At 39.3% G+C, this 26,863-nt stretch overlaps 1 protein-coding gene across 1 annotated transcript in view; it reads left to right on the top strand.

Moving 5' to 3' along the window:
• The window catches only part of DCP2 (decapping mRNA 2), a 47,949-nt gene that overhangs the window by 4,940 nt on the left and 16,146 nt on the right, over positions 1–26,863 (top strand). Inside the window, exons 2-4 of the mRNA XM_061429889.1 lie at positions 7,039–7,181; positions 13,613–13,749; positions 14,162–14,260. Of these exons, the coding sequence (XP_061285873.1) occupies positions 7,039–7,181; positions 13,613–13,749; positions 14,162–14,260 (379 nt within the window). The remainder of the gene's footprint in view (positions 1–7,038; positions 7,182–13,612; positions 13,750–14,161; positions 14,261–26,863) is intronic.

Here is a 26,863-nt window from a genome sequence, read left to right as displayed (position 1 = left end):
TTTTCTTAAAAGTTTCTAAAAAGTTTGCCTTTAACTTTTAAAATGTACTCATCTGTAAGGTATTTTTGTTTTTAAATCAAACAGTACAGATGACTTTGTGAACTGAAAAGCAACAATCTCTTGCCCTACCCCTTACATCCTAGTTCTGCTCTGCAGACTTTACCTGTTTTGTGAAGTTTTCTAATGGCTATTTCAGTATTTTAAAGTTTACTTGTACCCCTTTCTATCAACTTTAGATTGAGGATTTAGTGTCTCTTGGTAGACTATTAGGTGGGACTGTAGTTTACACTTACTGTTGCTCTTGTCCTACTTCCAGTGCAGTTATATTACTACTTTAAATCGTTCCACTGGTTATCTTTGTGACTTTACTATGCTTAAACGTTTTATTTCTGTTCTGTGAACATCAGTGTCTCTTGAGTCTGTATTTGGTAGGGTGAGGCAGTTAGTGCCCCATCATTTCTTCCGTTTCTTTTCTTACCTACTCCCTCAGCTTCTATCCAGGTGACTTACAAATTAAGATCGATAGTATTTATGTTACATTTTGTAACATTATGAAATCTTAAACATTCTGCTACTGGTTGATTGTAGGGGGTGAACAATAATAAAGGCATTTGTTATACGTCATGACTGTAAATACTTTTCATAGAAGAGGCAAGTCTACAATGGCTAGGATTCTGAACATAGTCAAGATCCTTTTTTAAGAATCTTGAGAGAGAATGACCAAGTAAATTCTTCTTTCTTATATTCTGCAAATTGCTCTAAATGATACCTTTTAGTTTTTTCTTTTGGATAAAGACGCATATGCTTTGTTCATTATCCCCTGGTTCCTTCTAACTGTTCTTTAATATTTTTCCCCCTTTTGTTCTAACTTTGCTTCATGTTTGGACTGTGATTCTCTTGTACATTTACCCTTCTCCCTCAAAATGCCCGTAGTTTCTAGCTGCCTTCCACCATCACACCCTTATTTGCTCCTTAGATATCCTTGGTCTTGCTCTCAGTTATACCATCTGCTCTTCTGCTGAATCCTTTTTTCCTAGGGAATGCTGTCTTGGAGATCTTCACTGTCTAGTCCAATCTGCGCTGTACTAGAATTCCTTTTCCCAGCTCTCCCAGGTTGTGTCTCTTCTCTCTTGAATCCTGTTTATGCTTTATTTTCATTCTTGTTTTGCTGATTTACATTCTAAAGTTGTTTCTCTGAGAGGATCATTAGGGAGCAAGCTTTCTGAGCCTGTATGGGACTGAAATGTCTGACTGAAATGTTTCTCTTCTCACAGTTAGGTTTCCAGGTGGCCCAGGGCCCACACTTGCAGTATCAGGTTCCAGGAGATATCCTTGACAACACTTTTCTTCAGAGCCAGTTTTTTAAAATGAGTTTAATTTTTTCTTTGTCTTGAATTAGGTTTTCCTGAAACGTTGGGTGGTTTTTTAAGATGTTTAAGATGGGGCTGTAGAGGCTTCTTTATGAGAATAGATAGGGAGCTGGCTCATAAACGGTGGGGAACTTTTGAATACCAGTGTGCAGGAGTTTTGTTTTGGTGTGCCAACACTCAAACCTGTTTTCTAAAGTTAGGCAAGAGTCTTGGGTGTTGTTCTCCCTCCCCTACCTTTTGTAGGAAAACTCCTGACTGTCAGGAATGAAGGAAGTGTGGATGGTCTCCTACTAATAGACTTTGCTGTTATGTTAGCCTTTTTAAAAGTTTTATTCTCATCTTGCAGTGTATCTGCAGGACTTCTCTGGACTGGGATGGGACTGGGATTGCATTTCTCTGTTTTGGGTGTTTTTGTACCCATTTTAGATCGTGGTGAGTATCCTCCCGAAATGTGTTGTCATATGGATTTCTAGTTAAAGATAGTAGATTGTGCACAAGCATCTGCTCCACTAAAAAGTAAAAAATTTCAAATGTATAACCCCACAAGAAAGGGAAGAATGGATGAAGAGATGAGCCACAAAATTTGGAAGCTATACAGCAGAAGTGAAAGTGGCGTGTGGCTTAGACCCGACAGACTTGTGACAGAGCGAATATTGTAGTGGTCACTCTGCTTCAGAATGAGAGGATGTTGGAAGGCGGCAGAGATGAGGTGGCGAGTACTGTGCACATCCTGGAAGCCGTCCCTCTTCCCCTGCTCGGCTCCCAGAAAGTGGCAGCCTGGCCTTTGCCTCCTGACGGATCGGAAGGTTTTTGTCTAGGTGATCTGACTAGCCCATGAGGAAACACCTGAAGATACTGACATTGGAAGTTACTCTATCAAATGGCTCAGCCTAATCCCCTTTAATGGTCCCTCATGTTTGAGAAGCCTCCTAAGAAAGCTTTGTGGTCTGTTGCATTAAGTATGAATATCTGAAATAGGCCTCAATGCAGAATGTAGACCTTAAAACTAGCAATGAGAAGGAAAAACAACTGGAAAGAATCAAACTGTGCAGGTAGGAGAAGAAAAAAAACCCAAAACTACTCCTTAGAGAGAGAGGTTTTTATAGTCATGTAATAGAATAATCTATGAAAACATAATTTAAGCAATTAAAAATAGCCTTTGGAATTTTAAATATGAGAGTAGAAACAAAAAGCCCAGTAGGTGGTTTGCAAGAGACTGTTTCCCAGAAAGTAAGGGTTTTAGAAGCTAGAGGTAGGACATAACAGAGAAAATTGGAGACTCAAAGGATCATTGCACAAGTCTTACAGTACTGAAGGAGGTGAGCTTCCAAGTAGATGAAGTCCATTGAGTGAGTGATACAGTGGATGGAAAAGAGACAGCTAGGGAATTTTAGAACATGAAGGACAGAAGGAAGAAGCTGGAAGCTTCCAGTGAGAAAAAAGGTTGGACAAAGGAATTGAGGTGGCTTCAGTCTAACACATCAAAATTGTAGGCTGGCAGGAAAGAGCACTGTCTTCAGGATTCCGAAGGAAAATGATTTCCAACCTGGAATTCTTTACCTAGCCAAATTGTCAAGTGTGAGGATAAAGATATTTTCAAATTCACTATGTCTTCATATTTATCTCTCCTGCATTCTTTGTCCAGAAGGCGTGGAAGGTGGTACTAAGTGAAAATAAGGAAGTACCTTAATCAGGAGGAAGACAGGGTGTAAGAACATGAGGTCTAGTGTAGGCCAGAATCGTGGGGACCATAGGATGCTAGTGAGCGGACAGCGTAGGATGACAGATGTGTAGCAGATGCAGGGACGGTCACTCCAGATTGGAGCAGGTCACAAGGCTCAGGGATAGTCTTTAAGATGGAACTGGTGTGTCTGAATGAACACCTCGAGAAAAGAGCTTAGAAAACTAGTGAAAGATTGAGTTACTGACAGATGCAGAGGAAGTAAAGCAATGACAAGACATTTATTAATTAGTGGGAGAACTTTTGATTGTGCTTCAGAGGGAAAACAAGGACTTCCCTGGTGGTCTGGCAGCTAAGACTGCTGCCAACGCAGGGGGCCCAGGTTTGAGCTCTGGTCAGGGAACTAGACTCCTGCATGCTCCTGCTGAGAGTTTGCATGCTACAGCTGAAAGATCCCATGTGCCACAACTGAGACCCCACGCAGCTAAATTAAGTAATTTTTAAAATGGGAAAAAACTGGCTTATCATGCGGCTTAGTTGTGAATTGTATTTATAGAATCACAGTGTGAAGACTTGAATGCTGATCTAACGCTGTGGTTATAGACTGGGACTGAGTTTTGCTCCTCTCGAGAGACGTTTGGCAGTGACTGGAGATCCTTTTGGTTGTTGCAGCTTTGTGGAGAGGGCTGTTGATACCTAACAAGCAAAGGCTATGGATGCTGCTGAACATCGAGAGCATACAGCATAGCTCCTCTCAACATAGAGTTATGTGCTCCAGCTGTCAGTAGTGCTGAAAGAGTAAACTAAGATACCATTTGTTGGGATGATGGAGAGAGGAGAATGGTGTGTAGAATATTGAAAAATGGCAGAAACCGAAAGCCACTTTACCATGTTTCTTGTGACTCTCTCATGCCTGGGACCACATGGCTGGAGATTAGAAGAAAAATAAGCAATGGATGTTGACCCTACTCTGTTGGGACTGCACAGTTCTTGTGATCGGAGAGGAAGGTTCTTGTCCAACAAAGTTTTAACTTCTGTGGATCCCTGTTGTAGTCACTTGCTGCCAGCTCTAACCAGTATGGCATTGCTTGGTGCTGTGGCATGAGAGAATGGAGGAGAGGGGGAATTTCCCTCACTGTCTCTAAGCGTGGAGAGATTCCTTTAGATTCCTGTCTTGATCCTTGAGGCAGAACTTGAGGGCTCCTGGAGCTCACTTCTAACCCCCAGTTCACCTTAGGGATACTGGAGGGTGGAAAAATGGTAAATTCAGATATTTGTCATCCTCCTCAATCTTCCTGCTGCTGTTCACTTTTCACAGTCCTCAAACAGCTGGTCTGTGTATTTCATTCAGGGTTTATAGCTGCATTTTGTGGGAAGGACAGAGTGGAACATGCTTACTCCATCTTATATTTCAAAGATAAAGTGTAACTGCCAGTATGTTACTCTAGTATGTGTCAGACAATTTGCTAGACTATAGGAATAAAAATACGCAAAGATCAGTTAGTTCATTCGCTCAGTTGTGTCCGACTCTGCGACCGCATGGACTGCAGCACGCCAGGCCTCCCTGTCCATCACCAACTCCTAGAGTTTATTCAGACTCATGTCTGTCAAGTGATGCCATCCAACCATCTCATCCTCTGTTGTCCCCTTCTCCTCCCGCCTTCAATCTTTCCCAGCATCAGGGTCTTTTCTAGTGAGTCAATTCTTTGCATCAGGTGCCAAAGTATTGGAGTTTCAGCTTCAGCATCGATATTCCAATGAATATTCAGGACTGATTTCAGCACCTTATCTCAGTGAACTAACTTGAAACAGTTTATGGACAGTAATGGTGGTAAAGAATTGGCCTGCAATGCAGGAGACGTGGGTTTGATGTCTGGGTCGGAAAGATCCCCTGGAGAAGGAAATGGCAAACCACTCTAGTACTCTTGCCTGAAAAATCCTATGGACAGAGGAGCCTGGCGGACTACAGTCCATGGGGTGCAAAGTCTTGGACATGACTTGGCGATTGAGCATGCACGCAGTAATAAAAATCAGATAGTTGCTTTAATGGAGTAGGAACTGAAAGAGTATATAAATCTATTCAGAGGAGTCTGATATACCTACCACTGTAGGAGACGCAGTGTTTGTAAGTCATGAGGAATGAATTAGAAGAAATGAATGAAGTAGGTAATTCATAAGTCATTCCTCATGACCTATAAGTAAGTCATGAGGAATGAATTATAAGAAAAGGAGAGGAGAGAGATAGTATGTGGATGGTGATTTAGTACATTTCTAAGAATCAGGTGTCACTGGGTATAAAGAACTTTACAGAGGGACAGAGGCTGTGCAGGTGAGCAGGCACTGCATCTTAAATGCCATGTGGAAGAGATTTTTATGTTTTAGATAATGCCATCAGGGTTGCGTGTTACCTGTCTTGTTCTTAATATAGATGTGGTTTAGGCTCATTTCCCCATTGTTTTTCTAGATTATTGTACATACATTTGTCTTAACTTCCACTTATCCAGTTCCCTATTGGAATGATATATTTTTATAATTTTTACAGCATTGTTTTGAGATTTGATTTGAAACTTGAAAACAGCAAAGAACATTTATCACTAATGTTACAACTAGTGAATAGTGTAGGTCAGAGGCCCCAGAGGCTGGGATCTGTGCCTGGTGATCTGAGGTGGAGCGGATGTCATAATAATGATAGAAATAAAAGGCACAGTAAATGTAACGCACTTGAATCGTCCCCAAACCATCCCCCTTGTCCCAGTCCATGGAAAAATTGTCTTCCATGAAGCTAGTGCCAGAGAGGTTGTGGACTGGTCGTGTGAGTGATCAAATTGGGTGATGCTATTTTTAATTTTAAAAAGTAACTGTAGACACCAGTGGGTTTCTTTTATGTAATTCATTCTGTCTCTAAAAGTCACTAGAAAAAGGTTACAGAAAATGCTAAGTTAAGCATGGAAGAATGTTAATGGTGGTTGCTTAATGTGTCCTATAAATCACATAAATTTTGGTTTGTTGCACAAAAAAGGGGTTCATTATCTTAATCATACATAAACATTTGCATATATAATATGGTGTATATTGTATATATAATATAGTGTATTATAACTATATATAATGTAGTTAACTGTTTCTTCCTCCCTCAGAATGTACTTAGAAAAGACAGTTTAGATTTTTTTTTTTTTAAAGTGAGTGTGTTTGAAAGTTATTTTGAACTCAGTTTCTTCAGATGAGCTCTTTGGGAAGTCTGGTCTATTAATGGTTGCTTTTACATTTCTTTGTAGTACTGTAAATATAAAGATTAAACAGTTAATATCTTTTCTGTTTGAGCGTATGAATTTATTTGCATATATTCTTTGAAAATGTTACCAGACATGGGAGGGAATCCTAGTGTTTTTTTTTTTTTTCTTTCTTTTTTTTTGTCCGCACCACATGGCTTGTGGGATGTTAGCTCCCCAGCCATGGATGAAATCTGTGCCTGTTTCAGTGGAAGCATGGAGTCTTAACCACTGGACCTCAGGGAAGTCCCACAAGTTTGTTTTCTTGCTCACCTGTAATTTATTGTTAGTGAGCTCTTAATCTCTACTTGTGAACAGAGGATAGATGGCCTCTTAAAAAAACTGTGTTATGATTCATAACTCATTTTCCCTGGTTTCCCTGATGGCTCAGATGGTAAAGAATCTGCCTGCAGTGCAGGAGACCTGGGTTTGATCCCTGGGTCGGGAAGATCCCCTGGAGAAAGGAATGGCAACCCACTCCAGCCTTCTTGCCCGGAGAATTCCATGGACAGAGGCTACAGCCCATGGGGTCGCAAAGAGTTGGACAGACTGAGCGACTAACAAACACTTTCACTTTCCTGCCAATTTTGCTTCCTTGATCAGTACTGCTTTTGGTCTGTTTTTGTGTTGGTGGGTCAGGAATGAAGCAATTAAAAAGGTTAAAATGAATTGTTATGGTTTGTAAATGTAATTTTTGTATGTTTTTTGTTTTTGACAGCCGATTTATTTTGCATATTCCCAGCGAGGAAAGAGACAATGCTATCCGAGTGTGTTTTCAGATTGAACTTGCCCATTGGTTTTACTTGGATTTCTACATGCAGAACACACCAGGATTACCTCAGTGTGGGATAAGAGACTTTGCTAAAGCTGATATCCTTTTTATTACTATAATGACTGTCTTTCATTCTTGTTAATAAGATGTTTTAGCACAAATTTTCTTTTGCCTATCTTTGAGATTTATAATCTTTTAAATAAAACATAATGATTTCTAAAATTTGTCAAATACATAAAGCATATGCATACGGTTTGTGCCTGATGGTGGTAGGCACAATTTGATAGCAGGGCTGTACCTTGGTATTCCTGGGGGTGGCTCCAGGACCTCCCCTTCTCTCCAGGATACCAGAATCCATAGATGTCCCTTGTTTAGTCACTAAGTCGTGTCCAGTTTTCTGTGACCCCATGGATTATATAGCCCATCAGGCTCCTTTGCCATTGGATTTCCTACGTGAGAATATTGGAGTGGGTTGCCATTTCCTTCTCCAGGAGATCTTCCTGACTCGGGGATCAAACCCACGTCTCCTGCATCGGCAGGAGGGTTCTTTACCGCTGAGCCACCAGGGAAGCCCGCTCAAGTTTCTTTGATGGTGTAGAATGGCATGGTAGAGTCAGCGCCGCTATCTGTGGGTCACACATTGTTGCAGGGAGAAGTCAGTTCCGACTCCATGTTGAAACTGTGTCTTTGACTTGCTTTACATTGCCTTTGTTATTACTACAGTCATACATAATGGCCTGCCTCGGAGAAACCTGCCTCTCTGCCTGACTGTTAAAGTGCCTTTGTTCAGAACCAGCCCCTCTCCCTGCCACCTGTGGTTGGCAGGAAGGAAGAAATGAACACCCGCCTGAGGCTGGCCATTCTAGGAGATAACTTGCAAGATTAATAGTCTTTTTACTTTGTTTCCTCACCTCCCCCCATCTCTCTCTATAAAAGAACCTGGCATCCAGACCCCGGTAAAATGATTATTTTGAGACATTAGTTGGCCATTTTGGTTAGCCTCTGAATAAATCAGATTCCTTGCCTCAGCCTTGTGTCTTGGACTCATTGGCCTGTCATGTAGTGAGCAGAGTGAGCTTGGACTGGTAACACCTGTCGATACTGGAGTGACAACTGTATTTTTATTTATGTTGAGGACCCCCTAAAATGTATAGTGATAATTTTTGATTTTCTTTTCTTTCAGATATAGCTAGCCTGTTTCTAGAACTGATCTGTTTTTGTTTTTTTTTTTTTACATTCCTCTTGCTGTTCCACTTAACTGAATGATCTTTATTGAGATTACTACCTTTCTGGTATAGATAATTCGTAAGTAATTATTGAATACTTCCTGTGTTCAAAACAGTTTTTGGTTTTATGGCAGATTGCTTGCCTTCTGAGAAGCTTTTGTTCCTCCCTATTCACAAATAAGATAGAAACTTGTCATAAAAGATTCACACGAATATTTAAGATTATAAAAGGAAGCTGTGTCACAAGGCCAAAAACCTGGTAAATTGCTAATGCTCTTGATACTGTTTTTAGAATTTGGCAGAAGGTGGAAAGTTTTATGCAAGTTTAAGCAAGGCTGTGTTTTAAAGGGAATGTAGAATTTTCATTCTATATATTTCCTCTAAGCAGGCTGGAGTGGGAAATACATTGCAGATAAAGAAAAGGGATGGAGCAAAATTGGGGAGTTGGAAATGATAAGCAATACCTTGGAAAGTAAATTTTTACTAAGATTCTTACAGGGATCTAAGAGGAGATAGGGACGGAAGTTATGTAGGGGAATTTGTGAGTTTTAGAGCCAAAATGCTTTGATTTTTATTCTCTTGGTCATTGTTTTTCAGCATAAACCATGTGTTGACGTGGAACTATACCCGTAAGTGCACTGTAGTACACTAGAGGGAGTGGGAAGAGGTGATTTAAAATAACCCTCATACTCAACTCCCTGTGCTTTTTCTTAGCTGCATGAAATAAGGAACCCCTGCAGAAAATGAATGAAACTGTTTATTCTATATAGCTGTTAACCTTTGAAACTTTTTCAGCAAGTATGGAGAAGTAAATGAAAAAAGGAGGAATAGAAGTATTGTGGAGCACTATCTTTGTTAGAGTCTTGGTAGCCGATTTTATGAGGAAATCATAGACCACTGTTTTTAAGGAGCTATAATCTAATTGGAGAAACATGGATAAAATAAGAAGGCTGTCTTCTTTGGTTTTGGTCTGTTTTGCATAGACTTGGGGGTCTTACAAGAGCAACTGTACATATTTTGGGGTTCTGGATAGGATTTTGTGCTTATCTGGATAATCTGGATAAGATTTTGTGGTGGTTTAGTCACTAAGTTATGTCCGACTCTTCTGACCCCAGGCAAGAGGTTGGAATTCTCCAGGCAGGAATACTGGAGTGGGTTGGCATTTCCTTCTCCAGGGGATCTTCCTAACCCAGAGTCTCCTGAATTGCAGTTTTTCCTGAAACACAATTGCAATTGTGCTTATATATATGAATTTTTAAAACTTTCCTTATTATTAAAAAAAAAAAGTGCCCCTGTTTTAGTTAAGTTTCTTTTAATTCACTACGTGGAAGAAAAAGCTTCTTCTAATGTGGTAGACTCCATTAAATAATTGAGTGCTTCCTCTGTGCCAGGCATTGAACAAGGTATATTTGGTTGCTGTCTTTAAGATGACAGGCAGGAAAGGACGTGATTACACTAAAGTCTGATAGGTTTTGATAAGGTAGCCTAGGGTTCATTAGAAATAGTGAAGCGAGTAATCCCACTCCAGTTTGAAAATAGATAAAAATCTTCTTTGGAGGCAGAGTCTAGTGGGCCGTATTTGTCTGGACTTTACCCATAAGGGTAATAAAAGAATGTAGGAGATTAAAAAAAGACTTCAGGAAAAAAGTGTAACTTGCAGAGAAGTGGAAAGAATGTTAAATCAAGTGCCATCATGCCCTTTCTGTGTATTTGCCCATTGTTAACGTTTTGCCACATTTCTTTACTTCTCTCTAGGGACGTTTTGAAAAACATTCCTGAGACAGTGCAGGCAGTGAATTGGAGGAACATCAGATTGAAAGCCTAGTTAAGATGCTGTTTCATTAATTTATGAGAGAGAATTGGAAACTTCTGATAGAAGTGAATAGAAGATACTAAATTTCAGTGATATTTAGGAGGTAAACTTTGTCTTAACTTGAATGTCTGAGGAGAGGTAGAGGAAGGAGTCAAGGATGGTATCCAGGTTTCTGATCTGAGCGATTGAGTGGATGGGTGTGCCGTTCCATTTGTAGAGAAATAAAGGAGAAATTTTGTGGGGGCATGACGGACGCACTGATCTGTGGTACCTGTGAGACTAGAGTAAAAGTTAATAGTATGAATTCCGGAGTCACATTCCTCGCGTTACCATCCCATCTTTGCCATTTACCAGTCGTGCAGCCTTGGACAAATAGTAGGGCTTTTCTCTGACTCTGTTTTCTTGTGTTAATTGTGCATAGTCCTGTGACTTTTCTCTAGTGGCTACTCAGGTATAGCACTTAACTGAGTATGTGCCAGTAGTACTTGCCTGAGTATATACTACATACCCCAGTATGGGTATAGCTTGACTGTCCTGGACTTGCTTCTGGGTTGAGGTTTTGCTGGGGAGCTATATTCATAACTGTGGCAAAAGAATTTTGAATATTGCTAAGACATTAATTAAAGTGATGGACCGTATTGTGGAGAGAAGAAAATAAAAGCCAGAGGGTGCTAATATGGAGACAGGAGAACAGTCAAAAATAGATGTAGAATAACCATATATTGTGACTACTTAAAAGACTGCTGTATAAAATTATGGCCAAGATGTTTTATTCTAATCAGAGTACTGTAATAGAACTATTACAGTTCTATTGTGTTGCCATCAACAACACCTTGTTGATGGCAAGGTGCAGATTGTTGCTGTGGGAGTTAGTCCCAGAAGTGGGCGTGGATGTGAAGGACAAGGAATACAGGGAACTGGGGCTACAGCTTGACGAGTTGTCCCGAGAGGACATTGATGTCGTCTGTGATAACAGAAGGATTTTGGATGGCAGTTACAGTGAAATGATTATCTACAGTTAGAGTATATTTTTCATGTTTTTGCAGAAATGTTGAAAAGAGTCTACTGAAGAATCACTGAATTGTTAAGAAAGGGGATATGTGTAATACAAGTAGATATATGTGCTTAAAGCTTCTTCCATTCTTTATGTAATCAGTGTGATCTTCAGTCTTTCTCTTAGAAATGTTGGTAAGGCCCAGTAAGCCAAGATTGAAGATGGAAAATAATTTGGTTTGATGGTTAAGAAAATAAGGCAGTAGTCAAATAATAATTTAAGTAAAAATTAGAAAATAATTATCATTACTCAGAGCATATCATAGGGTTTTTTGAGTTAAGTACATTGTCTCATTAAATAAAAGTGGTGTTTAAAAACTCTCCACTCCAAAAAAACCAAAAAACAAAAAACTTTCCACTCCATTGTTGGAATGAATTACTTTATGTACTGTTGAATTTGGAGGAAGATTGAAGAGTTGTCTTCATTGAAGAAATTGATGTCATTTTTGGATTGGGTTCTGTTATTTGCTAATTGTGTGGACGTGAGCAAGTACTTTTCATCATTAATTCCAAATATATCTTGGTCTGCAGTTGATTGGTTCATCAACTTACTCTTTTTATGGTGATTTTGGGGTAGGGAAAAAAATGGGTAAATGAAGAGTATAGATAATTTTCAAGACTATGTCGGTTGATTTTAATTTGTTATTTTTGAAGAAGTTGTTTAATGGGTAGAAAGATGAGCTAAAACTTCATTATAGAGACACTAATGCACTGTGAAATTATTAGGAATGTTGTAGGGAGAAGGAAGAGAAAGGAAAAAGACGAGAAAAGTGTCTTCCTCTTTGACACTTCCTCTTTGACACTATTGGAAGTTACTTCTATTTCTGGGTTATTTTCATATTTTTCCCCCTGTGGTTAATTTTTAATGGAAAAATATCCATTTATTTAAAAGATATAGTTAGATTAAAAAATAAAATCTGTGGTGACCTAAAACACATAAGGAATTTTTACTAAATATCTTAGACTTTTAATGAGAAATAGCTTTCAGAATTATAGGAAGCTGGAATCTTCCAAAATTCTTCCATAGAGCTTTATGGAATAGTTAATATTATATCCACATGATTTCCCCACTCCCCAAATGAAAGCAAAGACTATTTTTAACCTAGTGCTTGCCTATTTAATACAGTGTTGTTATAGATGGTTGCCTTTTTTGAGCTCTTTGAGAACCTTATTTCTTACTGCACTATAAAACCAAAGCATATTTTTAAACAGAAAAAGGTACAGCTCATAAAATTCGTTTTCATAAAATGAATTTATCGTGATGTTTTTGTTTAACTCAGTAGTTAATGTGAATATAATGCTGACTTCTTTGAGGATGTTGACGTGTGTGTGCTACAAGTTTTCCCTGCACCTTTCTTTGCCTTATCTGTTACAAAACCTTCCTTTCTTACATTAATATAAAAATGAAAAGAGAATATGTAAGCATTCACAGCACTTGAAAACCCTTGAGAATGTCCTCCGTTTGAGAAACACTGTTATAAATTATAATTTGCCCACAGTTTTCATAATTAACAGTGTTGTAATGAGGCATTTGGTAGCATATGAGTATTGGAAGCCTAAGCATATACTTTACCGGTTTAGGTTTTATTTACTTTAGAAAAAAATTATTTTACTCTGCTCAGTTTTGGAGAGACATACCAGTTTCTTTTGAAACAGGCCATACTTTCCTTAATACTCATTCTCTATAATCCTTAATCTTCATCTTTAAAATGTTTTAAATTATGAAAACAATACATACACATGGTAAAGAAAAATATTCAGCCCTGTAGAGTGGCATGCTTCATTCATTTCTAGTTCTGCTTCCCAGAGTTAGAGTTAGCTACTTCTGCTGCTTCTTTTTTGGGGGAGAAGGGCGGCTGAGAGGCTTGTGGGATCTTAGTTCCTCAACCAGGGATTGAATCTGTACCCCCTGCAGTGGAAGCAGAGTCCTAACTATTGTACTGCCAGGGAATTCCCACTTCTGGTTACTCTGATGGCTCCTACCTCTTGCTGTGGGTACTGTGCTTATATTTCTTGCTGTCAGTTTCAGTATCTGTTGACTCTTAATATGATAAATTCGACACACTTAGTGATTGTAAGTGCTAACGTGGCCCTGAGTTTTTTGTTGTTAACTTAGGGTGTCAGAGTATGTGTATTCAAAGTTTACTTGATTTGTGCCTAGGCTAAATGCAGAAGTTAGAAATGTTTTGTTCAGGAGAAAAAAAATGTGAAAAGACAAGAAGGATACACTTAACTGAGGTGAAGATGTGAGTAATTGTATACAATAATAATAAATAATATTAATTTAAATAAAAAATGTTTTTTTATTAATTTAAATAAAAAATATTTTTAATAAAAAATAATAAAATACAAAATTCATTTTAAAAGATCTCTTTCTGTATATATGTGCTTAAATTGTAAGGGAGAAAGTAAATGGCTTCCTTAACACATGGTGTACTCTTCAATCATTGTCCATTTTTGCTGCCTCAAGGTGAAGATGTGGAAAAAATTTTGGATGAATGGAAGGAATATAAAATGGGAGTGCCAACATATGGTGCAATTATTCTTGATGAGACACTTGAAAATGTGAGTGAGAGTAATACAGAATTTTTAAGTGAAATGGTAATCAGCTGTTTTCATCCTAATGTTATATCTATAATGTTCTGAACTGAGGTTTTAAACGTATACTTAGATTTTTAGTGCTACAAGGCCAAAATTTGCATATTTTGTCTGCATTCTGGGTCTTAATAATTCATACCTATTGCAGTATGGCATATTGTAAAGGAACTTGATTGCTGAAGAAATACTTTAAAATGGGCAGAATGCCTTTCTTCATAGGAAAAGTAATATTATATCTAGCCTCCTGGAAGATAGTTAACCAAGTAAAATTGTTGGCGATAAGAGTTATCTGAAGTAAGGAGAAAAGCACTTCTGGCTTTTAGAAAGGAATATGGGAAAGGAGAGCAAGTTTTATTTTTACCTCTTGATTGTTTTGCAGGTACTACTGGTTCAGGGGTACCTCGCAAAATCAGGCTGGGGATTTCCAAAAGGAAAAGTAAATAAAGAAGAAGCTCCTCATGATTGTGCTGCTAGAGAGGTGAGTTACTGCAGTTTGATGCGTTTGGTGGCTGTGCTTTGAGTGTTGTTTTAGCTTTGGAGACTGGACTTGTTTGGATCATTTAATCCTCTTTCCAGAACTTGAATGCCTGCATGGAGTAATATCTTTTGTTATGTAACTGTTAATTTGTTTGTCTACCTCTGTCATTTGTTTTTCTCTCATTTGTTTCATTTTCTTTCATTGTACATATTTTATTATTTAACCTTTTTTGTAATATCCTTTCCACTTTTCCTTTTAGAATTGGATTAAATATTTAATTGGATTAAATAAATAGATTAGTTAAATATTTTGGCTATTATAACCTTTGTTTTATGTTTATAGTCTGGGCGTCTAGACAAACGCACAATTTCTGAGACATTTACATTTATTGGTAAAAACCCACTCTAGCTTGCCTCTGCCTGTAGGATGAAGTTTAATTCTTTAAGAATTGAAACTCCATTTCCTACCCCCAACACAAAACTTAGCCATTCCTAAATTTGTCTGTCTTTATTCTTAGTCAAGAAGAAAATGAAGGAAATGGCAACCCACTCCAGTGTTCTTGCCTGGAGAATCTCAGGGATGGGGAGCCTGGTGGGCTGCCATCTATGGGGTCGCACAGGGTCAGACACGACTGAAGCGACTTAGCATAGCATTCTTAGTCAAATAATTTATTCTTTGTCCTCTGAATTGATTGATTTGTTTTATCCACTAAGCTTTTGCTTATGTGATTTTCCTACCTGGAAACGCCTCTCTTCTGCCCATTCAAATCATAACTGGGTATCTTTGTAGATGGAGGTCACTTTTTCCCCAAAAGACTGCCACAGACTAGCTGTCTGTATGGGGCCTTATTTTCTTATTTGTAAAAGGAGGATGTTCACTCTTACTTAAATTGTTTATCACATGTAACCAGTTGGCTGTAGCCCACAGTAATACATTGTGATACATTGTATACGGTATTCTTATTTATCAATTTACACCAGTACACCTTGTCCTTGACATTTGAGGAGTTGAGCTATGAGGAAATATGATAAAATGGAAAGAGAACTGGACTAGGAGTTGAAAGGGGTTTGTTCCATTATAGTTTTAGTATATGTTGCTCAATAGCCTAGAGAAACTGGACAAATCTCTCTGTAAGATATAAAATTATTAGGAGTCTAACTCAAGGACTTGTTTCTAAAAGCAAGATATTCATAACTAGAAGTGGTATCTTTCTAGAGTCTAAGCTGGTAGTGATTGAATTTTGAGATTTTTTTTTTTCGAGATGGCAGTATGGATTTTGTAGCATATTTTATTTGAATCTCTTTTTTTTTTGCTCCATGTTTTTCTAGAGCAGTGTTCACCGCCTGGTTCGAGTCTATTTGTTAGTGAGGGATAATAGTTAAAATTCTTAAAAACCACTAGTGGTCATTTACTGTAGAAAAAGTATCAATGCTTATTTACTTTGGAGTAAGATTTTTAAAATGACTGAAAATGCTGCATTTTAAATTGAGTGTGGAACAGCTTATCTGAGCAAGTATTTTGCAACAGCTTATAGCAAAGACATTTTATGCCCACCCTTTAAAATTGATAACTATTTAGGGAGCAGGTGAGGAAATGCCACATCCTCTTAAGAGCTTTTCCTTTATTTTCTGCAGATGGCAGGAGATGAAATGGAGTAGTTAAAAAGTCTTCCCTTTTGTGTCTTCAGTTTTTGTAGTTGTCTTGCTCATAAAGAAAGGCAAAATGGGAGCCATACTGTCCTACCTGGTGGAGTTAATCCATACGTCTTATACAAGGAGTAGACTTCTCCTACAGTAGTGAGATAGTTGTCCAGGTCCAGAAAGAAATATTAACTGCAGTAACAGAAATTTCGGCTAAATTAGGTGGTATGGGCTATCTTCATAATTGGATCTTTCCCGAGGAATCAAATGCCTAATCTTGGAAAACTGAAGAAGGACCCTAGATCCAAGGGCTCTGCCTGCATCTACTGCTGGAATGCTCCATCTCATGAATTTTATACACGATATTATACAGTCGGGATGATGCAGAAGTGGGGTATTTGGGATAAAAAGAGAAAGTTAACCTGTGAACCAGGACAGTTTTCACCTTGGTTTCTCTTCTTTGTTCTCTGCTCTGGGATACTGAGATAAAAAGTTATCCTGTCTGTCTGGTGCTGATTCCAGTGGATCACCATAATTTGTAAGAAAGTAAATAAAGTTTATTCTTGGGGCTGGGGGAGTGGGAGAATGGAGAATCCTGTAGGGGAAGATGCAGCCTTTATGGGAAGTTATCTCTATTTTTAAAGGTGGGTAACTGAAACAGAGCTGTTGAGTACTCAGTAAGCACAAAACAGAGATGCAAACCCTAGTATTTGGGTTCTGGAGTTCATGTTCTTGGCTGCTATTTAATATATAGACAGTCAGGAATGTTTGTAAATTGGTGAGAATTTCTAAATACATACACAGATGTAAACAGAAGAAACTTGATTTTAAGTACATATATCTATTTCCTGATAACACTTAGCTCTCTTATTTGGACCAATATGAATCTCCCCCTGCCTCCCGTGTTTTAAAGATTTTGTCTTGCTCTGAGGAAACCACAGGTGTACTTAGGAACCACAGTTGATTAATTTCGGGGAAAAAATGTTCCCTTTGATAATAAGAATTAATCCTAACTTCTAACTTTTCTGAACTAAATAATAGCCTCTTTTAGCCGATAAAGGAACTTTTTAGAAAAGACTTTTTTTAATTTCTGTTATTTTAAGGGCTAGAATTTTTAAAGGCAAATCTTTTGATTTTTGTTCCTTTTAAGTGAATGCTTTTCTCATAAAGAACAGATTGTGGAATTAAGGTGTAGCATTGCTGTATTAATCCATTCAGGCTGCCATAACAAAATACTGCAGACTGGGTGGCATAAGCAGTAGACGTTTATTTTCTACTCCTGGAGGCTGGGAAGCCTAAGAGCAAGCTGCCTGTTGGTGGATTTCCTGGTGAAGGCTCTCCCTCCGGCCTGCAGTCAGCTGCCTTGCCTCTGTGTGCCCGCGTGGTCTTCCCTGGGTGACTGAGAGCCCAGGGCGCTAGTTTACCGGTGTCTCCTCCTCTTAAAGGGCACTAGTCCTGTCGGATTGGAGACCCACCTGCATGACCTCATGTAACCTGCACCACCTCCTCACAGGCCCCGTCTCCAAGTACAGTCATTTTGGGAGTTAGGCCTTCCTAAGAATTTTGGAAGGTTCAGTCCATAGTAATTGCTATTTTTGAGTGTTGAAGTATTCAACCAGCCATCCTAGAGTTGCAGTGTATCCTTCTGCCACTTGGTGGTGCTGCAGCACAATAGAAGCAACACTGAGGGAGGGGGAGCGCCATCAGTCTTAGCTGAAAACCAGATTGTTATTCCATTTATAGGAGTTAATATTACACTTTTCATTTTCACTTGTATGAATACATATGGAGAAGTTTTGTCTTAATTTTTAGCTATCATTAGGCTTAGGCTGATGTGTTAAGCACTTTTTCTCTTGTTTTTACCATGTTTTTTTTCCCTCTGGTTTCTACCATGGGTTTTATTTTAGGTTGCTTAATAACTTTTTAATTTTCTTTATTGTAATTGTATCAGTGTTATTTCATCGTGTATGAGTGTGTAGAAGTGTTTATTTTGCTACAGCAGAATCTGACACCTTCTGTAAGGGCTGTGTGTGTGGACTGGGCTGAAGAATCAGTGGCAAGCAGGCCGCTCAGGGAGAAGCTGTGAATAATCGTCAGTTGAAAGCTAATGGCCGTCGTAATTAGTAGTTTCCAATCTTCTCTTTGATCACTTGGTTCACCTTTGTTAATTGGGTTATTTCTGAACACTTATTCAGTAGTCAAGTAGATGTACGATAGAGATGTGAAAAATGTTCTCTAGGTTTTATTGAAAGCCTGTATTAAGATAATCTTGGTATATTTTTGTTACCAATTGTGGTGAAACAACACCTGTTTTTGAGAACATGGAATACTTGGCAGTTCATATGTGGTTTCGAGATTTCATGTTGCTGCTTATTATTTGGTAGAACAGCATTTTATTATGATGACACTTACTTTAATGTGCCCTTATGTGATTTAATCTTGATAGAATTTGTACAGAGGAATTACTGGTTTATTCTACCACTTGTAGGCTTACAGGACATAGATTTTAGGCAGAGGATTTGATTGTCTATGCTGGTGTTCTTTGGGTAGCACATTTTTTTACTCTTACGTAGAGATTTTTATCTGATATCGTTTGAGACGTTAATCCTATTCCATGCGCCAGGAACGTTAACTCTGAATTATCATACAGAAAGGGATTTGATTCACAGAAGGTTTGGTATTAAAAATTGGTTTTAAATTTTATTTTTTTAATTGGTGGGAAATTGCATTATAATTTTGAATTGGTTTCTGCTGTACAGTAATGCAGATCAGTTATGTGTGTGTGTATTTGTGTATGTGTGTGTATATATATAATTTTCCTCCTGAGCCTCCCCACCCATCCCCAGCCATGAGATGACCCCTCCAGGTCATCACAGAGCACTAGGCGGGGCTTCCTGTGTTATTTAGTAGCTTCCTTCTACCTGTTTTATGTGTGATATTGTGTATATAGGATTTCCCTGGTAGCTCAGACGGTAAAGAATCTGCCTGCAGTGCAGGAGGCCCAGGTTTGATGCCTGCCTGGGTCGGGAAGATCCCCTGGAGAAGGAAATGGCAGTCCACTCCAGTATTCTTGCCTGGAGAATCCCATGGACAGAGGAGCCTGGTGGGCTGCAGTCCACAGGGTGGCACAGAGTTGGGCACAACTGAGCGACTGACACTGCACTGTTGTATGTAATTTGCCCCACCCTCGCCTTCCCCAACTGTGTCCACAGTCCCGTCTCTGCTATGTTCATTAGTACCATTTTTCTAGATTGCGTATATATGCGTTAACATACGACACTCGTTTTTCTCTTTCTGACTTACTTGGCTCTCCAGCACAGTCTAGGTTCATCCACCTCACTACAGTTGACTCAAGTTCATTGCTTTATGGTTGAGCAGTACTCCACTGTGGAAGTGCACCGCAGCTTCTTATCCATTCACGTGTTGGTAGGCATCTAGGTTGCTTCCGCGTCCTGGCCGTTGCCAGTAGTGCTGCAGTGAACGAGGGCCACATGTGTATTCTGGCACTGTGGTTTTCTCAGGGCGGGAGTAGTGGCCCAGTAGTGGGGTTGCTGGGTCATACGGTGATTTTATTCCTACTGTTTTTTATTCCTAGTGTTTTAAGGAACCTCCGTGCTGTTTTCCACAGTGGCTGTATCGGTTTATATTCCCACCAGTGCGGGAGGGTTCCCTTTCTCCACACTCTGCAGCATTTACTCTTGGTAGATTTTTTTTGATGATGGGCATTCTGACTGGTGTGAGGCGATAATCTCATAGTTTTGATATGCATTTCTCTAATAATGTGTGATATTGAGCCTCTCTTCAAGTGTTTACTGGCCATCTGTACATCTTTGGAGAAATGGCTGTTTGGGTTCTGCCCATTTTTTGACTGTTCCTTTTTTTTTTTTTTTGATTTTTTGATCTTGAACTGTATGAGCTGTTTATATATTTTGGATATTAACCCTTTGTTGGCTGTAGATTTGTTATCTGTACATAAAAGTGAGCTATTAAAATTTTTTCCTGGTAAATGCTTGTTGAGAATGAGTACCTTATTTTAGAGGTGAACCAATCTTTATCACTTTTAGAATTAAGAAGTCTTGCATTGTATTATTGGAAAGGGCAATGGCAACCCACTCCAGTACTCTTGCCTGGAAAATCCCATGGACGGAGGAGCCTGGTAGGCTGCAGTCCATGAGGTCGCGCAGAGTCGGAGACGACTGAAGCGACTTAGCAGCAGCAGCATTGTATTATGTTTATTCTAAGTATGAGAGAAATATCAATAACCTCAGATATGCAGATGACACCACCCTTATGGCAGAAAGTGAAGAGGAACTCAAAAGCTTCTTGATGAAAGTGAAAGAGGAGAGTGAAAAAGTTGGCTTAAAGTTCAACATTCAGAAAACGAAGATCATGGCATCCGGTCCCATCACTTCATGGGAAATAGATGGGGAAACAGTGGAAACAGTGTCAGACTTTATTTTTCTGGGCTCCAAAATCACTGCAGATGGTGACTGCAGCCATGAAATTAAAAGACGCTTACTCCTTGGAAGGAAAGTTATGACCAACCTAGATAGCATATTCAAAAGCAGAGACATTACTTTGCCAAACAAGGTCCATCTAGTCAAGGCTATGGTTTTTCCAGTGGTCATGTATGGATGTGAGAGTTGGACTGTGAAGAAAGCTGAGCACCGAAGAACTGATGCTTTTGAACTGTGGTGTTGGAGAAGACTCCAGAGTCCCTTGGACTGCAAGGAGATGCAACCAGTCCATTCTGAAGGAGATCAGTCCTGGGATTTCTTTGGAGGGAACGATGCTGAAGCTGAAACTCCAGTACTTTGGCCACCTCATGTAAAGAGTTGACTCATTGGAAAAGACTGATGCTGGGAAGGATTGGGGGCAGGAGGAAAAGGGGACGACAGAGGATGAGATGGCTGGGATGGCATCACTGACTCGATGGACATGAGTCTGAGTGAGCTTCGGGAATTGGTGATGGACAGGGAGGCCTGGCGTGCTGCAATTCATGGGGTCGCGAAGAGTCGGACACGACTGAGCGACTGAACTGAACTGAAGTATGGTTGTACAGGGTTTCAAAGCTGCCTTTGTTACATTACACTAATGGCCTCATGTTGTACCATTTCTTCTCTTTATAATCCTTCAGCTATAGTCATTCTCAGCTGTCTGGAGTATCTTTTTCTTCTTGTCAGTCTTATAAACTTCTAGTCATCTTTCAAGTCCTAGCCCAGGTTTATCCACAGGATAGGACCCTGCTTATGACAGCCTTCCAGGTGACTACCCCAGCTCACACCTCACACCTCACCTGTGCCCAGGGCTGAGTTGATGTTCAGTCGCTCACTCGTGTCCCAACTTTTTGTGAGCCCGTGGACTGAAGCCCACTAGGCTCCTCTGTCCTTGGGATTTTTCCAGGCAAGAATACTGGAATGGGTTGCCATTTCCTTCTGCAGGCATCTTCCTGGACTAGGGATCAAACGGGCCTCTCCTGCATGGGCAGTTGGGAAGCCCCTCAAGGCTGAGGTAAGCATCCTGATTCTGTATTCCCATGGCACCCACCTACTTTCTGGCATGTATATCATACCACAGTTATCATTTCTTTTTAAGATGGAGCTCTTGAAAGAGCAGTGCTTGCTTTATTCATTTCTGAAATCAGTGCGTAGGATAGGATAGTACCTGTCACTATGCACACAGATATATTTGAATGAATACACTAAAACAACCTTACCATTAATTACATATTAGTCTTTAAAATTGTGTTAATGTTATAGTAAGAATAATAAAAAGAATAGACCCACCTGTTAATATTTTGCCGTGTTTGCTTTATTACTTTTGATACATATGGGTGTATGGTTTTTATTATTATTGCTAGATAATTTAGGAGTAAATTGTAGACATAATGTCTCTTAACCACTATTACTGCATGTATCAATAAGTTTAAAGAACTAGAAAGTTCTCTTACATAATCACGGTGTAATTATCAAATTCAGGAATGGGTTTGAAAGGTTCTTTTATCTAACGGATAATTGAGTATTCAGATTTACTAGTTGATCCATTATAGTCCTTTTCTGTAGTTTCCACCCCTTCTCCCATACAGGATCCTATCCCAGGCTCCTGCCCTGTGTTTGCATTTAATTGTTGTTTTGCAGTCTTTAATCTGAAACAGGCTCTTAGTCCTTCAGTGCTTGTTTTGTTAAGCATGTATTCATTTAGATTCTGTTTGTAACAAATAGGGTCTGCTTACAAAGAACTTAGATTATACAATTTACTTTTAGCATAGCTTTTAATTATTTTACAGACATATGTGACTGGTAGGTATTCTAATTTCTGATTATAAGATATTCAAAGAAGAGAGTTAAAGAGAATAACTGTAAAAATAGAATTAAGAACCATGTAAAAATTATTTTTTAAGCTTTTTTTGTTGATGGATAAAAGCATAAAATAAACTTAGCAGGTTATTAATTTTTATGTATGTACATGCTTGTGAAACCACCATCCAGGTCAAAGAATATTTTCAGCAGCTCAGAAGAGTCTTTGCTGCCCCTTCTTTTTTTAATTTTGGCTGCACTGGGGCTTGGCTGTGGCGTGGGCTCCTTGTTGCTGTGCGAGGGCTTTCTTCTGTTGTGGAGCTCTGGGGCTTTCGGGCTTCGGTGATTGCAGCTCCTGGGCTCTGCAGTGCCAGCTCGGAAGTTGTGGCACATGGGCCCAGCTGTTGCATGTCATGTGGAACCTTCCCTGACCAGGGATCCAACCTGCATCCCCTGCATTGGTGGGCAGACTCCCAACCACTGGCCCACCAGGAAAGTCCTCCTGCCCTTTCGGATCAGCACCTCCTTTTCCCACATTTCCTGGAAGGAACCGCTATTTTGACTTTTCTATTACCATCGATTATTTTTGCCTGTTCTGAGCTTCATATAATTAGGATTTCAAAATAGCTATTTTTTGTGTTTTATATTTCTCTCTCAGTGTAATGCTTGTGAGATTCATCTGTGTTATCGTGTATATTAGCAGCTGGTTCTTTTTAATCGCTCTTTGTAATATTGCAGTGTACAAATATACCACAGCTGTTTATCCATTCTTTTATGTATTGGATTGTATCCAGCTTTTGGCTATTAAGGATAAAACTGGTATAAATATGGTGGTACATGTCCTTTGAGGAAAATAAGCCTTCGTTTCTCTAGGAATGGAATTACTGAGTCATAGGGAAGTTGCCAGTGGTTTTCCAGTTGGTTGAACCCATTTATATTCCGACCACCTGCATATGAGAGTTCTTGTTGTCCTTGCCTACATGTAGAATTACCGACTTTAAAATCTTTATCCCATGTTCATGGATTATGAGAATTAATATTGTTAAAATGCCATTACTGCCAAAAATCATCTCTAGATTCAGTGTGATCCCTATCAAAATTTCAGTGGCCTTATTTTTACAGAATTAGAAAAAAAAAATCTTAAAATGTGTACAGAACCACAGAATACTCTGAATAACCAGAGCAATCCTGAAAGAAGAACAAAGTGGAAGGTATCACACTTCCTGCTTTCATGCTGTACTGTAAAGCTGTAGTCATTAAATGGTATGGCAGTGGTGCAAAAACAGATGAATGAAACAGATCTGAAACATAAACAGATCAATGATCAATGAAACAGATCAAAGAATTGAGATCCCAGAAACAAAGCCACACATGTATGGTCAACTAATATTTGAGGAGGGAGCCAAGAAAACTCAATGGAAAAAAGAGAGTCTCTTCAGTTAATGATGCTGAGGAAATTGAATATTCCCATGAAAAAGAATGAAACTAGACCACTCTCTTACACCACTCACAGAAGTTAGCTTGAAGTGGGTACATGACTTAAATGTAAGACTTGAAACCATGAAACTTCTAGAAGAAAACAGGATAAAAACTCCTTAATGTGGCTCTTGGCAGTGACTTTCTGAATATGACTCCAAAAGCACAAGCACCAAAATAAGCAAGACGACAGCGACCCAAAACGAGAAGCAGTCACAAAGTAGAAGCCTGTGGAGCGGGAGAGAGTACCTGCAAACCATACAGTGAATAAAGAGTTAATGTCTAAAAATGCATGACAAGCAAACCATATAGTTGATAAGGAGTTAATGTCCAATAAGAACTTATACAACTCAGTAGCAAATAATTCAATTAAAAAATGGGAAAAAGACCTGAATATACATTTTTCCGAAGAAGATAAATAGTTAATAAAAATGTGAGAAGATGCCCCGCATCACTAGATATTCAATTCAGTTCAGTCGCTCAGTCGTGTCCGACTCTTTGGGACCCCATAAATCACAGCACGCCAGGCTTCCCTGTCCATCACCAACTCCCGCAGTTCACTCAAACTCATGTCCATCGAGTCGGTGATGCCATCCAGCCATCTCATCCTCTGTTATCTCCTCCTCCTGCCCCCAGTCCCTCCCAGGATCAGGATCTTTTCCAATGAGTCAACTTTTCTCATGAGGTGGCCAAAGTATTGGAGTTTCAGCTTCAGCATCAGTCCTTCCAAAGAACACCCAGGACTGATCTCCTTTAGGATGGACTGGTTGCATCTCCTTGCAGTCCAAGGGACTCTGGAGTCTTCTCCAACACCATAGTTCAAAAGCATCAATTCTTTGGCGCTCAGCTTTCTTCACAGTCCAACTCTCACATCCATACACGACCACTGGAAAAACCATAGCCTTGACTAGACAGACCTTTGTTGGCAAAGTAATGTCTGTGCTTTTCAATATGCTATCTAGGTTGGTAATAACTTTCTTTCCAAGGAGTAAGCGTCTTTTAATTTCATGGCTGCAGTCACCATCTGCAGTGATTTTGGAGCCCAGAAAAATAAAGTCTGACACTGTTTCCACTGTTTCCCCATCTATTTCCCATGAAGTGATGGGAGCAGATGCCATGATCTTTGTTTTCTGAATGTTGAGCTTTAAGCCCACTTTTTCACTCTCCTCTTTCACTTTCATCAAGAGGCTTTTGAGTTCCTCTTCACTTTCTGCCATAAGGGTGGTACCATCTGGATATCTGAGGTTATTGATATTTTCTCCCGGCAGTCTTGATTCCAGCTTGTGCTTCTTCCAGCCCAGGGTTTCTCATGATGTAATCTGCATATAAGTTAAATAAGCACGGTGACAATATGCAGCTTTGACATACTCCTTTTTCTATTTGGAACCAGTCTGTTGTTCCATGTCCAGTTCTAACTGTTGCTTCCTAACCTGCATACAGGTTTCTCAAGAGGCAGGTCAGGTGGTCTGGTATTCCCATCTCTTTCAGAATTTTCCGCAGTTTATTGTGATGCACACAGTCCAAGGGCTTTGGCCTAGTCAATAAAGCAGAAATAGATGTTTTCTGGAGCTTGCTTGCTTTTTTGATGATGCAGTGGATGTTGGCAATTTGATCTCTGATTCCTTTGCCTTTTCTAAAACCAGCTTGAACATCTGGAAGTTCACAGTTCACGTATTGCTGAAGCCTGACTTGAAGAATTTTGAGCATTCCTTTACTAGCATGTGAGATGAGTGCAATTGTGCAGTAGTTTGAGCATTCTTTGGCATTGCCTTTCTCAGGGATTAGAATGAAAACTGATGTTTACAGTCCTGTGGCCACTGCTGAGTTTTCCAAATTTGCTGGCATATTGAGTGCAGCGCTTTCACAGCATCATCTTTCAGCATTTGAAATAGCTCAACTGGAATTCCATCACCTCCACTAGCTTTGTTTGTATTGATGCTTTCTAAGACCCACTTGACTTCACATTCCAGCATGACTGGCTGTAGGTGAGTGATCACACCATCGTGATTATCTGGGTCGTGAAGATCTTTTTGTACAGTTCTGTGTATTCTTGCCACCTCTTCTTAATATCTTCTGCTTGTGTTAGGTCCATACCATTTCTGTCCTTTATCAAGCCCATCTTTGCATGAAATGTTGCCTTGGTAGCTCTAATTTTCTTGAAGAGATCTCTCGTCTTTCTCATTCTGTTGTTTTCCTGTATTTCTTTGCATTGATCGCTGAGGAAGGCTTTCTTATTTCTCCTTGCTATTCTTTGGAACTCTGTATTCAAATGGGTATATCTTTCCTTTTCTCCTTTGCTTTTCACTTCTCTTCTTTTCCCAGCTATTTGTAAGGCCTCCTCAGACAGCCATTTTGCTTTTTTGCATTTCTTTCCCATGAGGATGGTCTTGATCCCTGTCTCCTGTACAGTGTCACGAGCCTCCATCCATAGTTCCTCAGGCACTCTATCTATCAGATCTAGTCCCTTAAATCTATTTCTCACTTCTACTGTATAATCATAAGGGATTTGATTTAGGTCATACCTGAATGTTCTAGTAGTTTTCCCCACTTTCTTCAATTTAAGTCTGAATTTGGCAATAAGGAGTTCATGATCTGAGCCACAGTCAGCTCCTGGTCTTGTTTTTGCTGACTGTATAGAGCTTCTCCATCTTTGGCTGCCAAGAATATAATCAGTGTTATTTCAGTGTTGACCATCTGGTGATTATTAGGCAAATACAAATCAAAACCATAATGAGATATCTCTCATGCCTCTTAGAATGGATGCCTTCAGAAAGACAGATAAATGTGGAGAAAAGGGGTCCCTTGTTCACTGTTGGTAGGACTGTAAACTGATACAGCCACTACGGAAAATTCTATGGAGGATCGTCAAAAAATTAAAATAGAACAACCGTATGATTCAGCAATTCCACTTCTGAGAATATATCCAGAGGAAATGAAAATGCTACCTTGAAAAGATAACTACAGTCTTATGTTCATAATAGCATTGTTTATAATAGCCAAGACAAGGAAACAACCTAAGTGTTCATTGAGAAATGAATGGCTAGTGAAGATGTGGTATGTATGTACACAATGGAATACATTTCAGTTGTTAAAAAAAGAATCCTACAATTTGTACTGTTATGGGCATTGAAGGCATTGTACAGAATGGATAAGTCAGATAAAGACAGATTTTGTATGGTCTCCCTTTTATG

This window comes from Bos javanicus, chromosome 10 (genome assembly GCF_032452875.1).
Source record: "Bos javanicus breed banteng chromosome 10, ARS-OSU_banteng_1.0, whole genome shotgun sequence".
Taxonomy (NCBI): Eukaryota; Metazoa; Chordata; class Mammalia; order Artiodactyla; family Bovidae; genus Bos; species Bos javanicus.
Note: the sequence above shows the minus strand (reverse complement) of the source record. Positions and strands in the feature narration are given on the sequence as shown.